At 49.0% G+C, this 21373-nt stretch overlaps 1 protein-coding gene across 2 annotated transcripts in view; it reads right to left on the bottom strand.

Annotated features, from left to right (window-relative positions):
- The window catches only part of GRIK3 (glutamate ionotropic receptor kainate type subunit 3), a 218089-nt gene that overhangs the window by 65720 nt on the left and 130996 nt on the right, over positions 1 to 21373 (bottom strand). For both annotated transcript variants that reach the window (XM_006212677.4, XM_072975812.1), the window contains exons 2-5: positions 18982 to 19158; positions 8567 to 8824; positions 2887 to 3068; positions 519 to 572 (exon numbers count right to left, since the gene is read on the bottom strand). In XM_006212677.4, coding sequence (XP_006212739.2) covers positions 519 to 572; positions 2887 to 3068; positions 8567 to 8824; positions 18982 to 19158 — 671 coding nt within the window. The remainder of the gene's footprint in view (positions 1 to 518; positions 573 to 2886; positions 3069 to 8566; positions 8825 to 18981; positions 19159 to 21373) is intronic.

Genomic DNA, 21373 nt, shown 5'->3' with positions numbered 1-21373 from the left:
GGCTGGCCCGGCTGGCGGTAAGCGGGCAGACTTCAGTGTGCATGCCGCAGGAATTCAAAGCAGCATCTCCTGCTGCTGTGTGAGGCCTGAGACCTGTGTGGGGACACGTGGGCCAGGGCCGAGGGTCATCGCCATCCTAACGGTGCTTCACACAAGCCAGGCACAGCTCTTAGCACTTGACGTCATGGACTCATTTGGTTCTCACAACGCTAGGAGGTCGGAGCCACGATCGTGCCCCTTTTGCTGAGGAAGGTTAGATGACCTTCACAAGGTCTCCCGGCCAGCAAGCAGAGGGGCCTGTGTTCACACCGGCAGGTTCTAGAGTCCCTGCACTTAGTGGCAACGTGATGTCACCCGTCCAAGTTGGCGGGCCACAAAGATAAATCTGTGGCCTGGCCTGGGGCCACGCCTACAGCTGTAGGAAGCGAGTCCAGCCTGCAGCAACTGTCCCCACCAAGGCTGACCGTGTTCCAAAGGAGCCCCACCCCGACCCCTGCCAGGACCCAGAGGTACGTTACCAGAGTAGTGAAGATGAAGTGGTAGTACTCGGTCATCATACCCATGGCCATGGCCTGCGGGAAAGCAGAGCGTCAGCACCCTGCAGGGGACACCCGAGGAGCCCTTCCCCCTCCCCCCTCCACTCCAGGGTTGGGGGGCACAGTGTGAGGACCGGGGACAAGGAGAGGCTGGCAAAGGGTGGGGGAGGCTGGCCTCTAAGAATGGGACGTCCTCTGAGACCACCTCCCGACAGTGACAGTGACTGGCAGACAACAGTGCATTTCACCCCGGCGTGCGCAGGAAAACCAATTGCAACACATTAAAATGCAGAATCTTGGGCCACTCTCTCCAAAGATTCCAAATTCCACGGGGCCCACATATCTGCCTTTTTAGTAAGCATCTCTGGGACTGCCACACTTGGAGAAATGCTGATGAAATCCGTCCAACACTGCCTTCTCAAGTGCCCTGACTCCGCTCAGCTGAACTCACAGTCCTGGCTTCAGACAGAGTCTGTGGGAGTCCGGCCCCCAGCAGCCCAGCCAGGCCCAAAGAAGGGGTCTGTCCTCAGTCTGAGGCCCCCCCGGCAGGGCTGAGACTTCCCTGCTTCCCGGCTCCTGGCTGACTGCACAGCAGGGCCATGTGGCTGCTGTGAATTATTATTACATACCATCACGAAATCTACATTATATATTGTGTGTTTTATTAGAAGTCTGCAATCTGTAATAGTAATGACCATGATGCATTTTCTACAGAGTTCTTCAGAATGCGGGCCCACAAAGTGCTCAGAGGGGAAATGTCACTGGGTCAAGCGCACTTTGAAAATGCCTCATATTCCTTCCCATCTCGGAGGCTCACAACCCGTATCCTCAGGTTAAAGGCTCGAGAAGCTCTCTGTACACAGACACGCTCACCTTCGCTTAGCTCAGTGTTATGCTAAGTGCAGAATATTCATTTTTAATTCTAGAAGTTTTCAGTCAGTAAACTGGGGAGTAAATGCTGACTTCCCGGCTGGATGGACCGCAGGTGCATTCCTTTCTTCTTGAGCCTCAGTTTCCTCACCTGTAAACTGAGCGTGATCATCGTCCCCACGTCCCCTGGTGGCGGTAAATGAGGAGCCGTGTGTACCCGGCACGGAGGAACTCCTCAGTAGGCCCAAGCTGGGGTTGTCTTTATTATCCTGTTGTGCATGCCCAGAAGAGGAGGGATGCACTGGGCCCAGCTGGCCGGGAGAGCGAGGGCTGAGGGACTTCTGGGGAGCGTGTCTCCTCCATGGCGACTTTAAAGAAGTATCACATCCACTGCAAACTGAGCGCTGGGATAAACTTTGCCCCATCTCACCGATTCCTCCAGAACCATAAGAGATAGGCATCATTCACAGTATCTACACGCGAGGGGATGACTCCGCGGCCACTTGCTCTAGGGTGCACAACACCCAAGGGCAGGAGCAGGGTTCAAGCTCTCAAATGAGCTTTCGAGCTACTGTGTGAAGGTGCCTAGAGTGGGGCTTCCTCTGGGGGAAGACAGAGGCTGCCATTCGGCTTGGGTACCCCTCGCAGGGTGGGCCTTGAATACATCCCTGCTCCTGCATCCCTGTGTCCCCTCCCTGCCACCTACATCTCCCGGGGTCCTGTGTCAGGGCTGCAAAGAATGCCTCCTCCAATCAGCAGGGACACTTTCTGGGACCATGTAATTGTCTTTTACTCAAAGCACTGGCTCGAATCAGAGTGGGTTTGGTTTCAGGTGTGGCACCCTCGGAGGGGGCTGTGAGGGATTTCGCCGTTCATCCCTTGGGTGGCTGGCAGAGCTCGCTCGGGTTCCCAGCACGCCAGGCTGGGCTGTGTCGGGAACGGAGGCCCGGCCAGGACTGAGAGCCATTCTCCTCCCCCACTGTCGCTGCAGAGCTGAGCAGATGGTGCGTGGAGCCTTGATAAACCTCCTAGTGACACCGAGTGCTGCGGGCTGAGGGATTAGTGGCTGGAAGAGGCAGTGAGGTGCTCTGGGGGCTGTTCCTGAGACCCTTAGGTCTCTCTGTGTTCCCCGAAGTGTTCTGTTCCCTCCTGGCAGCCCCTGCCTCCCACGTGCCCTGAGGTGGCATGGAAACCAGCATCTGCTCAGCACCTTCCAGGCGCCAGGCCTGGCTGGGGCAGCTCAGTCATCACCTCATCTCATCCTCACACCAACTCAGAGTATCAAGACTTCTATGTCCATTTTGCTGCTGGTGAAACTGAGGCTCACAAAGTGACCACCCAAGGTCATGCGGCCAGAGAGAGGCATCCTACAGGTCAAACTTGAATCTCGCTGACCTCATGCCTGTATTTGGGAAGGAACAGATGGGAGAGGTGGCAGGAGGATCCCAACTGCCCCTCCCGCTGGCCAGCGCTCACGCACCTGCTTGAGGATCTGGGCGGCCATGATGTGGCTGCAGTCAAAGATAATGCGGAATTCCCGGCCTCGCTTCATCTCCTTGAGCAGCGGGCGCGAATCGTCAGAGTCGAGGGGGAGCTGGCGGATCTTCAGGCGGATGTTGTATCTCGATGGGGCCATGATGAGCTCCTGCAGCCGGATGAGCCCTGAGAGGCCCCAGGGTGCAAAAGACACATGTGTACACGTATACACAGCTGCAGGCGTCCACAGACTCGTGTGCATGCACACACCTGTGGCCACAGGCTTGCAGACACATGTGGACACCAACACGTGGCCCCCGGAGGTAGGTGCATGGACACAGCCATGTGTGTGCAGACACAGGCACCAGCACACCAGGGCATGGACACACGCACCCAGCTGTGCACGCCAGCACATGCACACAGACACATATAAACACGTGCTTACATCCACGTGTATGTGGATATAGACAGGACATACACCTGGGTTGATAAACACATGTTCACGCATGTAGATAAAGGTGTGTGCACACACAGACACGTGTACACACCTGCAGATTCAAAAGCAGGCACAGATAGCAAATCCCCACTGACTACACCTACCTGCTCCTCTCTAACCCTCTGGGTATAGAGACTTACGGAACCTGAACCAGGGGCACTGCCTCCTCCTCCTTCCTGCCTTCCAGCAACAGTATGAGGCATGGGACATAACCTTCCTAAACATCCCTAGCAACCTGCTTCCAGGATACAGCCCCAGACTCTGCTGTACCAACTGCTGGACTGGGCAGGGCCAGCTGGTATTCATACCCAGCCCCCATCCCACCCCCAAGGGCAAGCTGCCTCCGTAAAGCTTACCCATTCTTCCAGGCTCAATGCAGCCATCTCCTCCATGAAGCCTACCCCTACTGCTCTGCCCGACAAGATGTCCCCACCCTACTCCCAGCCCTCCTTCCCAACTCCATGGCCTCCTCCTTCAGCACCAGCCCCCTCTGGCCTCATCGCACTCTCCTCGTCCTGTCCTAGGCTCCTGAACATCAGAGGCTGGGTCTCCACTTCCCCTAGCACAGGGCCTGGTACAAATTTCCATAATTGGCTTGACTACTGTTTTTTCCTCCCCACGCTGAAAAATCCATCGTCTACCTTGGCATTTTGCAAAACCTTAATCTGGGGACTTCCAGGGAAAACTGAATGTCACTTCCTGGAGACAAATGGCTTGCTTAGGTCTAATTAAGTTCATTTCCGTCTCCATTTCAAGGTTCGTTCTTGCTGACTCCTCTCTGCTTAGCCTGGAAGTGAGCCTGCTTGCTGTTCTCTGCAGCCCCACCCCACCGCAGGGAGGGCTGGGGCAGCACGGGGCCAGGGCCCCAAGCAGGCCATCCCCTCCCACCTGCTGGGCTCCTTGCCCACACTCAGGGCTCAGTGTCTCTGCATCCTGGCTGCACTGTCCACTCAGCCATGCTCCATTTCCCCACTAATAGCGCTCTGGTGTTCCTTCAGGGAACAACTCCTCCCCCATGCTCAGTCTATGTGACTCAGGAGGGATCTGTCCCCACTCCAGGGCCATGGAATGTGGTCCTAGCCTGGTAATCAGCATACACATTCCTCCAGGCATTGGTATGGCCTTAGAGATGGATGTCTGACACCAGCTGGTCCTATCAGATGACCCCCAGGAACTGTGCCAGAGCCACTGGGAAGAGGTACCTCCCTTTCCATTTAACTCCAAATGGGGAGGAAGTAAGTCTAGGGGTCACCACATAGAACCTGAGAAGGATTCCAACAGGGTGGAAGTCAAGACACAGAGAAAATAAGCCCTAATGATACTCATAAAAGCCTCTGAAGCTGAAATTACTCCTGAACTTTCCAACAAATGAAACCCACGCACCTCCCCCGCTTTGTTGCTTCAGCTAGTTTGTGATGGATCGAAGTTTGGAATCAGCTCTTGCAGTGGCCTCTGTCTGGACAGAGTCCCTCCACACAGGCAGCCCACTTCGGGAGCCTTCCAACAGAGAGTCTGGGTTTCCAAGTCATTTCTGGTACATACACCTGGGTCTGTTCGGCCTCTCATTCCCATTTCCAAGAGCTGGACAGCAGGAAAGCAATCTGATGGGCATCCAACATTCCACTCTGCTGGGTAGGACAGAGATATATCTCTGTAGCCCAAGCCTCCCAAAACCTCCCCCAGCAAACTTTGCCATCAGGAGCCCTCAGCCGCCTGGAGGTCTCAGATCCAGGTGCATGGGCTGGGAGACGGCTCTGGAGTCCTGGAGCAGTCTGGATCAAACAGGGGCCCCAGTGCCTTCTAAAACCAGACTTGACCTGGGGGCAGGGGACAGGAAGAGGCTATCAGACGACCTTAGCAGAGGAGGAAGGGGCCACAAGCCCCCCAACAAACACACAGCCTTATCCTCCCTCCTTAACTAATTCCAGTTCTTAGTTTGTCTGAATGATGCTGCCTGCTCACACCTGTCACCCTACAAGGCCCTGAGTGCACACTCCACTCTCACTCACTCAGTTTTCAGACCCAGGACATGAGGACAGGGACAGCCTGGATGCTGGAGCAGAGGCCACCAGAGCTTTCTTGTCAGCCAAGTTCACTGCCCCGTGTAGTGCACAGTGACCCACATTCTCTAGCAGCAAATGTCAGACCTCCTTCCCATCAGTGTACTCCCGAAGGAGACCAGGGGCTCCTCTCGGCCCATCCCAGCAGAGGACTAGGCTCTTTGTTTGCCTGAGATGAGCTCTCCTTTCTGGCTGCTTCCCTAATCAATCTCTCTCAAAATATCTGCAGTGAATCACGGTTGTTGAAGTCATGCTTTTCACTTACAAAGCACTTCTGCATTCATTACCCTATTTAACCATCTCCCTGTCCTCGAAGGCATACAGAGTAGGGGCTTTTGTTCCAATGTGACAGATCGAGAAACTGAGGCCCATGGAGGCTAAGTGACCCTCCCAAGGTTTAGCAGCAGGCTAGCAAAGTGATCAAAATTCAAGACCTAATCTTTCTGGCTCCTGGGCTGGGGTCTTTGTCTCCAACCAAGCTTTTTCTAAGCCCCTTCCCTTCACTCTTGATAGGAGTTTGTCTTTGTGTGCAGATTAGTTTCGGAAGGTGACCACGTGGCAAGGCTCACAGGGCAAACACTGCTGGTTCCTGTATGATCATTCTTGATATTCTGTAACTGATGATCTGGCCTCCTGAAATCATGGGCCAAACTCATGACCAAAGTCGTTTCTACCCTATGATCCCTGTGTTTCCCTGGGCACTCAGTTAGCAGGCTGGTTCCTGCTGTAACGCTTTCTACTTCGTGGATTTGATGACCCACAAGCTGTCCCGGCCCCTTGAAATATTCTGATTCTGGGAGCATACTTCTTACTACCCACTATTCTTCATCGACATTATATTATTGTTTGAGTGAATCCAGCTCTGAATTCCGACTACCGAGTCTCTTCTTGACCAAACCAGCTCCATCATTGACTTCCCTATGTTTTTAAGTGTTTGTTGAACTGAATTGAATTGAATCTCCAGTTGAATTAAACTATAATTAAATCCTACAGGAAAGAGGGTGCTGGGCACTGGAAAGGGGCAAGAAATGAAGATGTTGTCCCATCTTCTTTTGAGAATTTAATCCTATCACAGGGGAGTGAGTGCCCAGCCAGAGGTCACTGGTCATCAGAGCTAACAAGTGACATGTCCATACAGTCAAAGCTGGACATCCTTGGGAAGAGGAGGCTCCAGGCCTTGGCATCCACTCTGCCCAGTCTCACTGGTACAGCATCCACCTCACGCCACAGCATCTCTTTCTCTGCAAAGCCTCTCTCTCTCCTCTCACCCAGCCTGGAGGCCCCAGTACTGCCGGGCAGTGGTTTCTGCCAGTGTCTGTTCTGACCACTCTGTGTCCAGGACACCCCCATATATTTTCAGTATCACCTGTCACATCCAGTTCTTCTCTCCCATTCTGGCCCCAAGCTCTCTTCCAAGCAGCCCCTCAAATTCAGGCCTCCTTGCTTCCTGCCTGGGCCAGGACAGCCCCTCTGCCTCAGTCTTCTCGCTCCAGGCTCTCTCCCCAGTCCTCTGTGCACTGCTGTCAGAGCTCCCTTCTGAAACTCTGCTTTTAGTATTCTGCTTCTTTGCTCAACAACCCTCAATGCTCCTGGCTGCTGCTAAGACAAACCCAGAACTCTGAAGCTACACAGCAGAGACCTTGTACACAGCCTGTATATCTGACCTCCCCCCACATGTTGGAACCCTCTCCCCCCACCAGACTGTCCTCTTGACGAGACTGCCATGCACGGCCCCACCTTCTCATTTGGCGCACATCGTTCCCCTTCCTGTAATGACCTCCTGGCTCCTCTCCATGTCCATCCATCCCCAAGGCCAGGCTCATGTCCCCTCTCCTCTGCCAAGTCAGCCCAGGCCAGCCAAGGCCAGGGAGCTGCCTCTCCCCAGGTGCCCTGGCTCTGACTGTCGGTGCCTGCCCCTGATGCTCAGCTCTGATGGCCTCTGGGCGGCCACTCACTCTCCTCCAATCTGACTACCTTCTTCAAAGAAGATGGCACAGCCACATCCTTATTCCTTCTTCCTCACCATTGCTCAAAGCACCCTTTTCCTATAATATTTAATTATAGTTTATTTCCATTTTACTTTCGGTTCAATTCAATTCAATTCAACAAACATTTCAATGTCTATATTGTACCAGGCTCTGCACTAAACCCTGGAGGCACAGAAGGCTTATGGTCTAGAAGCAGAAACAGGCTCCAAGGTAGACAATCAATCACTCGTGGTAGTATGTTAAGACAGACAAAACTACAGGGCTGCAGAAACACTGGTCAGGACTGGGAGCTGGGCAGGAGTGCCTCTAAGGGGTACTTAGCAGGGGTGGGGTTCTCTGCCATCCAGGATCTTCTGTCTGGCACTTTTGGGACAGCAGGAACTCAAGAGAGGTTTGTTGAATCCCGACTTAAGCAAACAGCTTCTGGCTGTCTTTCCTGAGGGAGTCACCCCCGCTAGTCCCATTCTCCATGAGGAGGCAATCAAGAGCTGACCCTGAATCACAGGCAGCCGAGAGGCGGAGGGCTCTCTCTCCAAGCTCGACGCTGCTGATCTTGACTTGTCACGTGGGCAGAGCAGGGCCAGATGGGTTAAGTGACTTGCCAAGGTCACTCTCTCTTAAAAGGCCGGGCTAAGAAATGTCTTGGGACTTGAGTCTTCGAAAAGAAAGAGGAGGAGCGGAAACAGCTCCGTGCCGCCCAGCTAGCAAGGGCAGCGCGGGCACACACCATGGGTGGTGGGTTGGAGTCCAGAGCCTGAGCCTGTAGCCAGCACGGGGCTGGGTGTTTTGGCTGCCGACGGGAATGTGTGAATGTGGGAGTGCAGACAGGGGTGGGCGTGGGCGTGCAGGTGCTCTGGTGGGTGCCGAGGGCAGCCTGGAGCATGGTGCTGGGGTGGAGTGGGAGCGTGGGGGAGCTGCGGGGCAGGTGTGAAGTGTGCTGGGCTGGGTGAGGTGTGAGAGTGATTGGTGTGCACCAGGCTGCGGGTGAGTGCAGGGTGAGTACTGCTGTGACTGGATGAGGCTATAAGTGCAGACCTTTTCCCCAGGGACAGCTGAGTTGGGCGAGCGACAGTGAGCTCAGTCCTGGGGCTCTGCCACCCTCATCCCCTGCCTTCGGCCCGGCCAGGCCTGGCTACCCACCTGTGCTGTCATCATAGACCACGGTGGCCGATCGCCACTTGAGGTACTGGACCAGGTCGAGGATGGCGTGGCTGAGAGAGGCATAGTCTGGGTACAGGTTCACGTAGAAGGTGTCCTTGTTGTCCAGTGGGTGGTGCTTCCAGCGCAGCTGGATGTGGGGCACCTCCAGCGCATTGCAGATGGACTGGACAGCATTGGTGCAGGAGCCCTGGGATGGTCCAAAGATCGCCACCACCCCCAGCGCCAGCTGGTCACAGGCTGCACAGAAGGAGGGAGGGAAGGATGATACAGGGGTCAGTGCTGTCTTATCAGGCAGTGGGCACTGTAGGCATGGGAAGCAGTGATCCTGGTGATCCCTCTGAGGGTGGACAACTGATGAGCTCTCTGAATCTCAGTTTCCTCATCTGGAAACTGGGGTTGTAATAGCCTCTGCCTCATGGGATCACAGGAAAGTCAAATGAGATAATGAGTATAAGACACAGCATAGCACTTGTGAAATAGAAATGATAATTTTTCTGGACATTAACATTGCTGTGATTAGAATCACCAGCTCTGTATCTGGCCCTATTCTGGGTGGTGGGGGGGATGTTAAGAAACACATAGGAATGAAACACCTACCTGCTGATGCCTCTTAAACCTCCAGCCCCTCCTGTTCCCTAAAATCCAACTCATACGTCTCACCTCTCACGCACCATCGCCATCTGGATGTCTAAGACGCATCTCGGACCTGATGTGTCCAATACCTAACCCCCTCTTCTCCTCTCAGCCTCCCCCATACCAGTATATGACCGCTCCACAGTCCCAGTGCCTTATGTACCAAACCGTGGTTTTGTCTTGACTCCTCTCCTCTTATAACCCACATCCCAACACATCAGCAACTCCTGTTGCCTCACCTTCCAAGTATATCTGAATCTGATCATTTCTCTCCACTCCCATTCTCATCCAAGCCACCATCATCTTTCGCTTGCAGTATTACAGAAGCTTCCTTACTGGTTCTGGCATCCTCCATAATCTTCCCTACCATCTTGCTTTTCAGAACCTAGAGTGAATGAGCCCTTTGCTCCAAGAGCTCCCATTTTACTCAGTCTAAAAGCTAAAGTCCTTACAGTGATGAATGTGGTCCTGCTGTTGTAGCTTCTCCCCATTTCTGTTCCCATCACCACCACCATATTGCTGACTTCATCTTCTATCCTTCTTGCCTTTCCTCACAGCCCTCAAGCCCCACTGGCTTCCATGAAGTTCCTCAAACACAATAAGCTCACGCCTGCCTCAAGGCCTTAGTACTTACTGTCCCTTCTGGCTGGAATGCTCTTCCCTCAAATATCCACATGACTCCCTACCTCCGTCCCTCCAGGTCTTTGTGTCTTAGTGTCTTAACAGCAATCCCTGTCCAGCCACACTTCCAAAAACCCATACCTGCTTTGTTTCATTATTAAATGACCACCGAAGTCTTGTTCATTTGTTGACTTTCTCCTCCCACTAAAATGTAGTAAGCTTCAGGGAGACAAGACCTTGATCTATGCTGTTTCTTGCTGTATCAACAGGGATTAACACAATATCTGGTCTGAGTAGGTGTTTAATCGACATCTGCTGAGTGAATGGATGCTGAATCCCTGCCTTCAAATAGTTCACATTCCTGGGGGGGGGGGCGCCGAGGGCTCAGGCAGGTCAGATAGCAGATGCTTCTAGGAAGGGCAAACATCAGTGGGCACAGCAGAGCATGAAATGAGAAGACCCAGGACAGCTGGGGCACAAAGGAGGCGCTGGCTCATGCAGGGATTGTGCCTAAAAGATCCATAAAGTGGGACCTCTCAGGGGCAGTCAGGGGGCGGGCTCCCCAGGGGCTGCTGTCCTTTTTCTGCCAACTGTCTCTAGTTTTCCTCTGGGCTCCACTGCCTTTCCCACTTTCAGCCCCTGAGGGGTAGGGCCGGTGACCTAGACCCAAGGCTGACTGCTCACTCACCACCCCCAGGCTACAGTCATTGGTTTAGAGGATGGTCATGTGATCAGATGGAGCCAATGGGATGGCATGAGACTTCCCACTGAGAGGGGGGCTCTTTCTGCTACAAGTGGACCTGGGAGGAGGCAAGAGCTGGAGAGAGAAAGAAAGATGAGCCCCACCATCAAGTGGAACCCTGGACTTTGGTTACATGAACCAACACATTCTCTTTTTGTTTCAGCCAGTTAGGATTTGGTTTTCTGTCACTTGCAACCATTGGTGGAGCATCAGCACACCCACCTGTCTGTGGCCATGGGAACCACACTGTGTGCACATGGATGAATATATGATGCAAGTAGGAGGCAAGACATGGATCCGCAGTGGACTCAGGCATGTCCTGGCTGCTGCAAGGGCCTCTGGGAATGATCTACCAGGCTCAGGGCTGCCCCTGAGATTTGCAGGGCCCAGGGCCAGAGAAAAAGAGAGGCCCACATACCATGTGGCTTAGTATTTAAACACAAGTCAAGCTAACAAACTGTTATATAAAATATGCCCTTTCCTTCTACCTTGGCAGATATGCCTTCATCACAACCTGGCCAGTCAGGTGAGAATGGAGACCTCTCACACTCAGTGACGTGGGGAGAGGTGGCACCAGCCACCACCCTGTCCTCTTCTCTTTGACCACTGGTTCTACTCGGAAGCATAAAGGGCCTTGAATTCCCCCATGTGGACACCCCACTTCTTATGCCCAAGCTCTGTCCACACCCCTTGCAAACAGCTGTCCCTTGGTCACTCCTAGATAGGGCCTAGGGGTGTGGCCACAGCAGCATGGCTTTCCCTCTGGAGGACAGCCCAGGGCAGAGGCGCATGCAGGCCTGGAGGTGGGTGCAGAGCCAACTGGGCAGAAAATTCAGAGTTCTAGATACTCGGAGCAAAGCCAGAAGGGCAGGGAACAGGCTCTTGGTGGGCAAGTCTCCTTGGTCTCACTGACCCCTTGTCCTGGGGGGAGACGCCAACCAGAGGAGGGTGAGGGCAGCCCCTCCAAAGGGAAAGGGCCCCTCTTGCCTGGGCTAAGTGGTACCAGTGGATCCAAAGATAAAGGGTGGTTTTGGATTGGTCAGAATGTGTGATCTTTAGGGTATTTTTCCTCTCCACTGACATCTGCCCCTCTTCCCTCACTGCCTCCTAGGAATAGGAGATATTGTTCAAAGCAGTTATTTCCCCTGAAATTGGTACTTCCCCCAAGAACACCAGAGAATGCCATTCTGGTCTGGGCGAAAGACAGAGCCCTCTGGGGGGTAGGCTGGTTATTGCCAGGAGTCTGCTGGAGCCACCTGGAACACAGGAGAGCACGGCCACGTGTGGGAGGCAGCCGGGCCAGCACAGAGGGCATCTCCTGGGTGACCAGGACTCCTCGTGGCCAATGCCAAGTGCAGGAGAGGACATACAGTGAGGCACACGGTGACTTCCTGGTGCTCCTACAGTTGTGGGACTGGAGACCAAGTCAGGGGAGCACTGTTTTATCCCTGCTATTGTCACCCTACAGTGAACAAACCTCAGCATCACTCTGTGTGACTGTGTGTGTGTGACATAAACCCCAGTGACAATAAATGCTCCAAAAATTGGAACTCTAGGTTTGCTGGTAAATGGTCCAATTTGGGGAAAGTCCGTTTCGGGGCCCTGCCCCCCAGGAGGGCATGCCTTGACCTATACTCTCACTGCCCATTCACACTGCTCTTCTGCTCTCTGGGTGTCTTGAATGTCTCTCTGACCACTTTGTCCCCTTGCAAACAGCTGCTCCCCAAGCCATCCTGTAGCCATGGAGGCTGGATACCAACATGGAAGAGATGGTGAGAGTGAGTGACAGCCATCCAGGTCTGTTCCCTCCCTCCCTCTTGCCCAAACCTGAGGAGACAGGCACCCTGTGAAACCTGTAGGTTTCTCTCATGCTCTACCTCCTCCCTCTGTTTTGAACTTTCTAGCTGTCCTCCATGTCCCTGGTTTCTATTCCGCTATCTCCCATCTCTACTCTTTTTCTTTTCCTTCTAGGACCTTCTGATTGATGACTTGGTCAAATGACTTTTGTGTCTCATTCCTTCCACTAACCTCTCCAAGAACCTGTCTTTTGGATTTCCCATTTTGATCCATGCCTTGAAGCAGGCAGGCAAATGCTGCTCTACCACCCTCATCCTCAATCAGCCCAGTCTTTTGGGTCATACCCCCTGCCCGGGACCAAGGTCTGGGGATCCTGTTTGACTGAGGCAGAGGAGAGTGGACCAACCACAAATTATGATGATGCAGAGGATTATAAGAGGGATCTTGAAGGAAGTGATTTTGATTCTGACAACAATTGTGAGGATAATGATAAAGGAAACTGATGATCCTTGGGATAGTTGTGATGATCCTTGGGATAGTTGTGATGGTGAAGACCACACTGTGAGGCTGTTGATGATCATGGCACTGATGAGGGTGGAATGATGATGATGTTGTGACAATGGTGGGATGGTGATGAGGGACTGACAATGATAAATATGTCAATGCCATGTCAGTAATGGCGATGATGATGGTAGGAATGATGATGATGATGAAAGAGCTCATAAGAGAGGAGGTGATAACAATGTTGATGGTGATAACACTAATGACGGTGATGATGGTGGTGGTGATGAGAGATGATGTTAAAGATGCTGATGTCATGATGGTGATGGTGATGATGACGGGAGGGGCGGTGATGTTGGCAAGGATATGAATGGGGGTGATTACAATTTCGATGATACTGATAAGATTGGTGATAATGACATGACTCTAACAGAGATAACAATAGTAGGAATGATGGTGCTGATGTTGGCATTGATGAGACTGGTGATGATGAAGACATCGCTGTCACTGCAGTGATGCTGCTGATGATAGTAGGGGCTATGATGGTGGTATTGATGTGAAGAGTGGAGGTGATAACCATGGTTGATGATAAGTGATGACAGTAATTGTGATGATGGTGCTTTGGTGTTGACAGAGGTGACAATGATGTGATATGATGATAATGACCACACTGGGCTTCATTCTAAAAGTCACAGTGGTTAGATCTCCCTGTTGGGTGGCAGGAGACATCAGTTGTGCTCTTCAACATTTTCTTCCCTATGCTTCTCTCCACATCCCTTTTCTTCTCCCCTGCATGTTATTTCCACCCTCCGAGGCTCTTCCAGTCCCCAAAGGGACCAGGGTAGGGGTACAGCAACAGGAGCAGCAGAAGCTTTGTCTCCAGATGTTTCCCGGGCAGCAGCCCGCCCTCATTCTGGCAGCCCTGGGCACAAGCAGCAGTAATTACATTATTTGTGGCTTCAATTTTGAATCCATTTTCTGGTCATTTTACAGTAACTCAGTGGTTCACAGTCATTGCAGGAGTCCACAGCCTGAATGCAATTCCCCCCACCCTCTTTCCATGGCAATTGTAGTTAGAGCAAAAATTATCCCAATCAATTTGTGTCTTAAAAGGAATCGAGCAGCCCAGAGAATAAGTGAAGGGAGAGGAGCCTGGGGAGGGCTGGGTCGATTCCAGGCCCACTCCGGTCAGGCTTGGAAGAAAACACAGACGCTCTCTGGGCTATTGGCTCAGACACTGCCTGGCAGTCACTCATCTTTTAATTTTCCACAAAACATTTAAAAATAAAGACAATAAGTGAAATTCCCTGTTAATGAGGAAAGGCCTCCTGGGCCTCATGTGGAGGGAAGGACTAATTTAACCAGAGCTGGCAGGGCAGCCGGTACCAGGCTCTGTGCCTCTGTATCCCCTCAACTCATATGGCCCGAGGGGGCTGGGTCCAGCTGTGATGAGAACCTTTGCCTAGGGAAAATGAATTATCATTGGGTTAATTAGAATTAGGTCCAAGTTCACCCCCTACCCCAGGAAGAACCCTAATGATGCTCCAGAGGAATACATTTTTAAAAACCAAAGATCAAAAGGAAAAATAAAGATCACAGAACATGGGTTTCCTGGAGGGATAGAGGATGCCCAATAGGGAGCATGATCCAACAGCAGAAATGCCTCCAGGGTCAGACAGTGGTGCTTCTAACCACAGCAGTGGTCTATCTTAGGTATATTATCAGAAGGACATTAAGGAAGAGTGGAACTGCTTAAATTTTTTTTATTGAGATATAATATAGTACAGTAAAGTGCATTAATTTTAAGCACAGACTTTTACGAATTTTTATATATAACTTCATTCATGTAACTACTACTTAGATAAAATATAGAACATTTCCATCACTTAAGAAGGTTCTGTCTTCCCCTTTCCAGTTAACAGCCACTGTACTCCCTCCCTGAGACAGGATCTCTGTTCATTCACTTATAACACACCTGTGAGTCTCATCCATGGTGTCGTGCGTAGCAAGAGTTGGTTTTGGTTTTATTGCTGATTCAGTCCCATTGTATAAATGTACCCCTAGTCTGGCCATTCTTTTGTTGATGGGCCTTTAATTTATTTCCAGTGTTTGGCTATTATCAAGAAAGTGGCTAGGAACCTCCTTACAGACATACATTTCATTTTAGTAGATACTTACAAACAGCTCTCCTGAGAAGTTGAATCAGTTTTCACTCCAACCAGCATTGTTGAGGAAAAAACACACCTCACCCTCTACCTCCCACCATGCCCAGAAAATCAATTTGAGATAGATCATAGAGCTAACTATGACAGATAAAACAATAGAGTTTCTAGAATAGAACATAGGCGGATATCTTCATGACCTTAGGGTAGACAAAACAGAACACAAAAGGCATTAGCCATAATGGAAAGTATTGATAAATTAGACTCCTTTAAATTAAAAACTTTGCTCCTCAAAATATACTACTTAGAGAGTAAAAAGGCCAGCTCGTCTGCAACAGATGCATGCAATACGTAGATCCAACAAAGGATGCATATCCAGAATATATAAAAGATTCCTGCAAGTCAATGAGAAAAGACAAGTAACTCAATTTTCGAAAGTGGTTGAAAGGCTCCAAAAGGCACTCCAGGAAGGAGAAGCTCTAAATGGTCTATTAGCATATGAAAAGCTGCTCAATACCTCTGGCCAGCAGGGAAATGCAAGACAGAACCGCTATGAGACATCCACCACATAAACCAACAAAAACAAAACTGACTTTACCAGAGTCAGCAAAGACCTGGGCCAACTATAACTGTCATGCATGACTGGAGGGCGTGCCAGTTGGTACAGCAACTTTGGAAAACCGTTAGGCTGGACATATGTGCATCCAATGACCTCGCACTTCCACTCCTAGGTATGTATCCAACAAAAAATGTGCACGTGTGTGCACCAAAAAAATCTCTAAGAATGTTCATAGCAGTACTATTCTGTGGCCTCAGATGGAAACAATCAAATGTCCGACAGTAAATTTGATTTTTAAAAACTGTGGTAGATTCATATAATGGAACACTATACAACAATGAAGAACAAGAGACCACTGCTATATCCAACAACAGAGATGAATCTCACAGATCTATTGTAGGGTGAAAGAAGCAAGACTCAAAAAAGCACAGGGTATTCTATTTATGCAAAGTTCAAAAACAGGCAAATGAGTGTACGGCACTAGCGGTCAGAACCATGACTCTGTAGTACAGCAATGAAGAGACAAAGGGAGGGCAATCTTGCCGAAGAGATAGACAATAATTACACACCCACACACACATGGGGTCAGGGTTGAGAAAAGAAAGTCCAGAGTGTTTATAAGATGGAAGGAGGGAGAGCTAACCTTCTCTGGGGGCGTGGGGAGGGCTCCCCCTGAAGATCAGAAGTGAGGAGAAGGAGGAGTTATTTAGACAAAGGGCAGGGCAGCGCGGGATGGGGAAAGGAATTATAAGCAGAGAGAAGAGCACGAGTAAAGCCCTGAGGTCAGAAGAAGCATGGCCCCCTGCGAACGGCAGAGATGGCTAGAATCCAGGGGCTGAGAAAGCGAGCGGCACAGATGTGGCTGAGGGTCATGTTGGGGCTAGACTAGACAGGACTACAAATAAACAGGTCGTGTGACCTGCTGTAGGGTGGGTAGGGGCTGTAGCTTTGGTCACTTCAACCAATCTGGCTGGACTTTCAGTACTGAGTGTTTCTGTCTCGGGTCTACTCACCTGCCACCAGGTAATTCCACATAGTGTGAGACTGTGAGTTCCTGCTGGAGGAAGTACCTCGGAAGGCTCTGAAGCTCTGCCCCGGGCTCACTGCCGGGGAAGGTCCCTGTGCTGAATGGCAGGTGCACCACTAGAGAGTCATCATATTCTTTTAGTGAGTTTTAGAAAAAATGGGCAGAAGACAGCCCAGCCCTTTGGGGTGGTTGTGTCCCACGTGGGCCTCTGTGTTCTGTCCCCAGGCATTTGTTCTGTGTCTTTTTACCTTTTTACCGAGCAGTTTTAAGTGAGTTCAGTCATTTTCTAGCTGGACAAGGCCGGGCAGAGGGTGCCAGCATGGACTCTCAGCAGGGAGGTGGAGACCTGACTGCACGGTGTTGGCCGCAGGGCATGCTGGGAGAGAGCTAGGAGGATGTGGGCAGTGAGGAGTGCATGCCAGCACAGGGAGAGGAGGGATGAAGTGATGACAAAGGACCACTCTTTAAGGCTAATAGGATGGGGTGCCTCTAGTCTGTGTGCTGGTTGACACTGAGGCAGTGGCCTCAAAAATGTCAGTGGCAACAGTGTTCAATGTCGTGGCCCTAGCCAACCTCCACCAACCTTCAGCGCACAAGGTGCGGAGAAGCAAGGTGGGTGAGTCAGGGACCAGCAGTGGAGAAGCACCTGTAGGTGTGAGGCCCTTGACCTGATGGCTCAATGTGTGGAGAGCAAGGCAGCCAATGTGATAAGAACAAAATCCAATGGTACCTCATATATGCCAGACACTGAAGTGCCAAGCACTTCAGAGGTGTGCCCATTTCGTAGATGAAAAAAACTGAGGCACGGGGCATATTGTGGAAGGTCACACAACTAATATCAGAATGGACAGGGTGCAAGTCCAGGCAGTCTGGCTCCAAGTCCATGCTATGCTGCCTTTCTGTGCTGAGATGTTTACCCACAATGGGACTTTGGAAAACAGAGCCGGCAGCAGGCAGCACCTTGGCAGGTCTGCACCTGAGAGCCCAGGAGACCTTGATTAACTCCTGAGAACCCCTTAGAAAGACCAAGGGGAGCTTGTGGATGGGCTTCCCAAGATGCATGGATAATGCTCAGCTGACAGAAATCCTGGGCAATGATGCTCAGCTTTCCGTGCCCCATTCTCACACTACTCATTCATTGATTCATTCAATGATCATTTCACTGAGCATTTATTATATGCCAGTCTTGTAGGTGCCAGGGCTGTATCAGTTAACAGGAGAGAGACTTCCTTTCAGAGGTGTTGGAAATAAGGGGAAAGACATTAAATACATACAATTATTTAACTACAAATTGTGACAAGGGCCTTGAAGAAGAAAAGCAATGTGCTATGACAGGATATTATAAGAAGGATGACCTAGACTTCCCTAGGAATGAGATTTCTTAGGTCCAAGATTTTTTTTAATGGTGTTGCATGGAACTCGAGGGTTCTATGGAAGTTATTTCCAGAGTTATCTAAGCCTTTACATTAAATTCTAGGAAACTATATATATTAACTGCATTTTTAAAGACAGGGACAAAAGAGCATACTTGTATACTCAAATGTGCCATATGCCACATTGGATACTCCTAGCTCATTGAGGTATTGACAAGTTACCTTGCTTTTTCCTTGAGGATCTTGGAATAAAGTTCAGTCTATGCAGTCACTGGAGTTTACTGTAAATGTACCACTAACGTGAAAGAACGCAGCTCAATATTTGATTTTTTTAAATTCAGGTGTGAGGAAAACTAGGTTTACTACACTTATTTTTGTGAACTATGGTTTTCTGATTATTATGCAGACTAAACAAAAATATGGAGATGTACTGAAAGCTAAAACCAATGTCAGACTTCAAGTGTCATCCATAGCCTCTGGGATCAAACTGTCATAGCCACAGAAACAGCTGTTTTTGTTTTCAGTAAGTCTTTTCATGGCAAGTAAATGTTGCGTATTTGAGCTCATACATTATCTGTTTTATATATATTTTCCAAATACTGATATACTGTGTAGGATTTCAATGAAAGAAAAAATAAGTTTGAAAATGCTGGCTTTGATTCAGAGGCTTTGGAGACCAAGGCTAGCCTCCTTACCCATATCAGGCCCCCACCCCTCAGACCCACCCTGTTCCCCTGGCCCCTCATTCCCTCTTGGCCTCTGGGAACTCCTGAGGGACAACCCACCGATCCTGGGAGATGACACAGCCTAAGATGAACTGGGCCTGAGGCTGGTCCTGAAACCAAGCAGAAAAGGCTCTAAGCCTCAAATCCACCCAGAGCTTTGGCCCGTTTTCAGGACCTTGGACAGCAACCCCCGACCACCCCCACCCCCCACCCACCCCAGGCCAGGATGGCAGCGGTAGGGGCAGCACACTCACCCTTCTTGGTGGCCTCAAAGCTGTCATGGAAGTGAATCCTCTGGATGTCGTAGGTCAAGGTTGTGTTGGGCAGCAGAGTCCTGTTTCTGTTGATGATGTTGGCAGAAAATCGAAAGGCATGCTCCTCAGCGTTCATGACCTGGGCGTTGGGGCCGTCTGCATACTCAAAGATTCCTCCTGTGAGAGATGGGTAGAATTGTGTGTGCTGGGGAAGGAGGAAGGCTGCTAAGAAAGCTGCTTGGCTCAGAAGGTTTTAAGGGCAAGAATCTTTCCCCAGATATTTAATAGTATGCTAGGGAATTCCCACATGTAGAAGTTGTGCTGGGGCATAAAAAATACGAAAATCCTCCCAGTTCATTTCACTCAGCTAGCAAATTCCTGATAACAGACTGACACACAGAGCCAAAATAAAATGACCAACTTGTGAATATTGCTATGAAAATTCCCTATTGAGTGCTGGCAAGTAGAATCTAATAGAATATTACAAGGATAACACACCATGACCACAGAGTTGTATTCCAGGAATGTGAGGGTGGTTCAATATAAAGAAATCTATGAAGATCATTCTGTCACATCAATAGTTCAAAGGGAAAAAAATATGATCAACTCACAAAATACAGAAAGGCATTTGATAAAATTCAATACCTATTGCTGTTAAGAATGCTTAATAAACTAGCTCCAGAAAAAACACTTCCTTGAAGCATCTTCACCTCAAATTGGCCTTTAATATCAACTAATGTGAAACACTAGAGGCATTCTCATTAATGGGGGAAAAAAAAAGGAGTGTAAGGAATCACACCACACCATTAACCAATGAGATGAGAAGGAAAATGAATTTAAAGGCATACCTCTTGGAAAGAAAAAATTCTTATTTACAAATGATATAAGTGCTTTCCTAAAAACTCTTGAAATAATCCCTAAACATGAAAACTAGTAAGAACTATTAGGAGAGTCAAGTTTAATGAACACAAATTAAGTGTTTCTTTAAATCACCAATGACCAGTAAAAAAATTTTTTTTATAATATTTATCTTTTTTTTAAATTGAAGTAAAGTCAGTTTACAATGTTGTATATGGCAAAAGGATATCATTTACAACATAAACAAAATATTAAGAAAAGTAATCATAACTCAGTTCTAATATTAAAAATAACAAAAACACCTTAAGTGAGAGACATAAAAATAGATTTAAATGAGGTGGCACATCATGTTCCTGGGTAGTTAGGGTCAAGGGTCAAGGTGTCAGTTTTTCTCCAGATTACTTTTGCAGTTAAATTCAATTCCAATCTGAATCAAAGAAGAATATACGTATTTTTTTTTTACTTGAGAAAATGACTCTAAAATACACCTAGAAGACTAAATAAAAAATGACAGCTTAAAAAGAGATGAGAGGTGACTTCCACTGCCAGATTTAAAATCTATCATAAAGTCAAAATAATTAAAACAATGTCCTAATGGCATATGGAAACACAGATAGATCAATGGAAGAAGATAAAAGCCCCCAGAAAGAGATTCAAGTAGAGATAAGTATTTAAGACATGATAAAGGTGGCTATTCCCAATCAGTAGGTAGAACATGAATTATTCATTAATTGTGCTCAGACAATTGTTCAATTATTTGGGAGAAATTTAAGTAAGATTCCAATCTTAAGCCATATATCAAAATGAATTCCAGATGGAGTAAAGATTAAATAGCAAGAAAGTAAGGGAAGGAAGGAGGGGAGGAATACTATAAAAGTACTTTAAAAGACAATCTCTGTGAATATTGTATAATATTGAGGTCTTCCTAGGCATTCCAATAAAGTCAGAAACCATAGGAGAAAAATTGGCAATTCCACAGAAATAACATAAAATGTGTAGATGTCGAAACTACCATAAACAAAATTAAAATGCAAACAACAAACTTGGAAACAATATCCGTAACATATAAGCCAGTGTAAAGCTTGATGTTCTTATCTTATAAAAAGCACTTAAAACTCTTAAAAAGACAAATACGCCAATAGAAAAATGTGCAAAGGGCAAGCATGGGCATTTCACAAAAGAAAAAAAAATAATACAAAGGAGCTATTAACATATGAAGAAATGTGCATCCTCTGCGATAATCAAATAAACTCAATTTAAAATAGCAATAAAATACCACTTTTTGCCTGAGTTATTGGCAGACATATAAAAGAAATTATAACACCCAGCTTTGCTGAGGGTGTTTGGAAACACACATTTGTTTTACTGTTGGTGGAAGTGGGAACTGGTACACCCACCTTCCTAGAAGGTCATTAGAAATGTATCAGAAAGCCTTAAAAATGCTCACATCTTTGACTCAATACCTCGGTTTCTAGGAACTGACTTCAATGACGGGCACACAGATCATGTATGAGGAGGTGGATCTAGAGATGTT

This window comes from Vicugna pacos, chromosome 13 (assembly GCF_048564905.1).
Source record: "Vicugna pacos chromosome 13, VicPac4, whole genome shotgun sequence".
Classification (NCBI taxonomy): domain Eukaryota; kingdom Metazoa; phylum Chordata; class Mammalia; order Artiodactyla; family Camelidae; genus Vicugna; species Vicugna pacos.
Note: the sequence above shows the minus strand (reverse complement) of the source record. Positions and strands in the feature narration are given on the sequence as shown.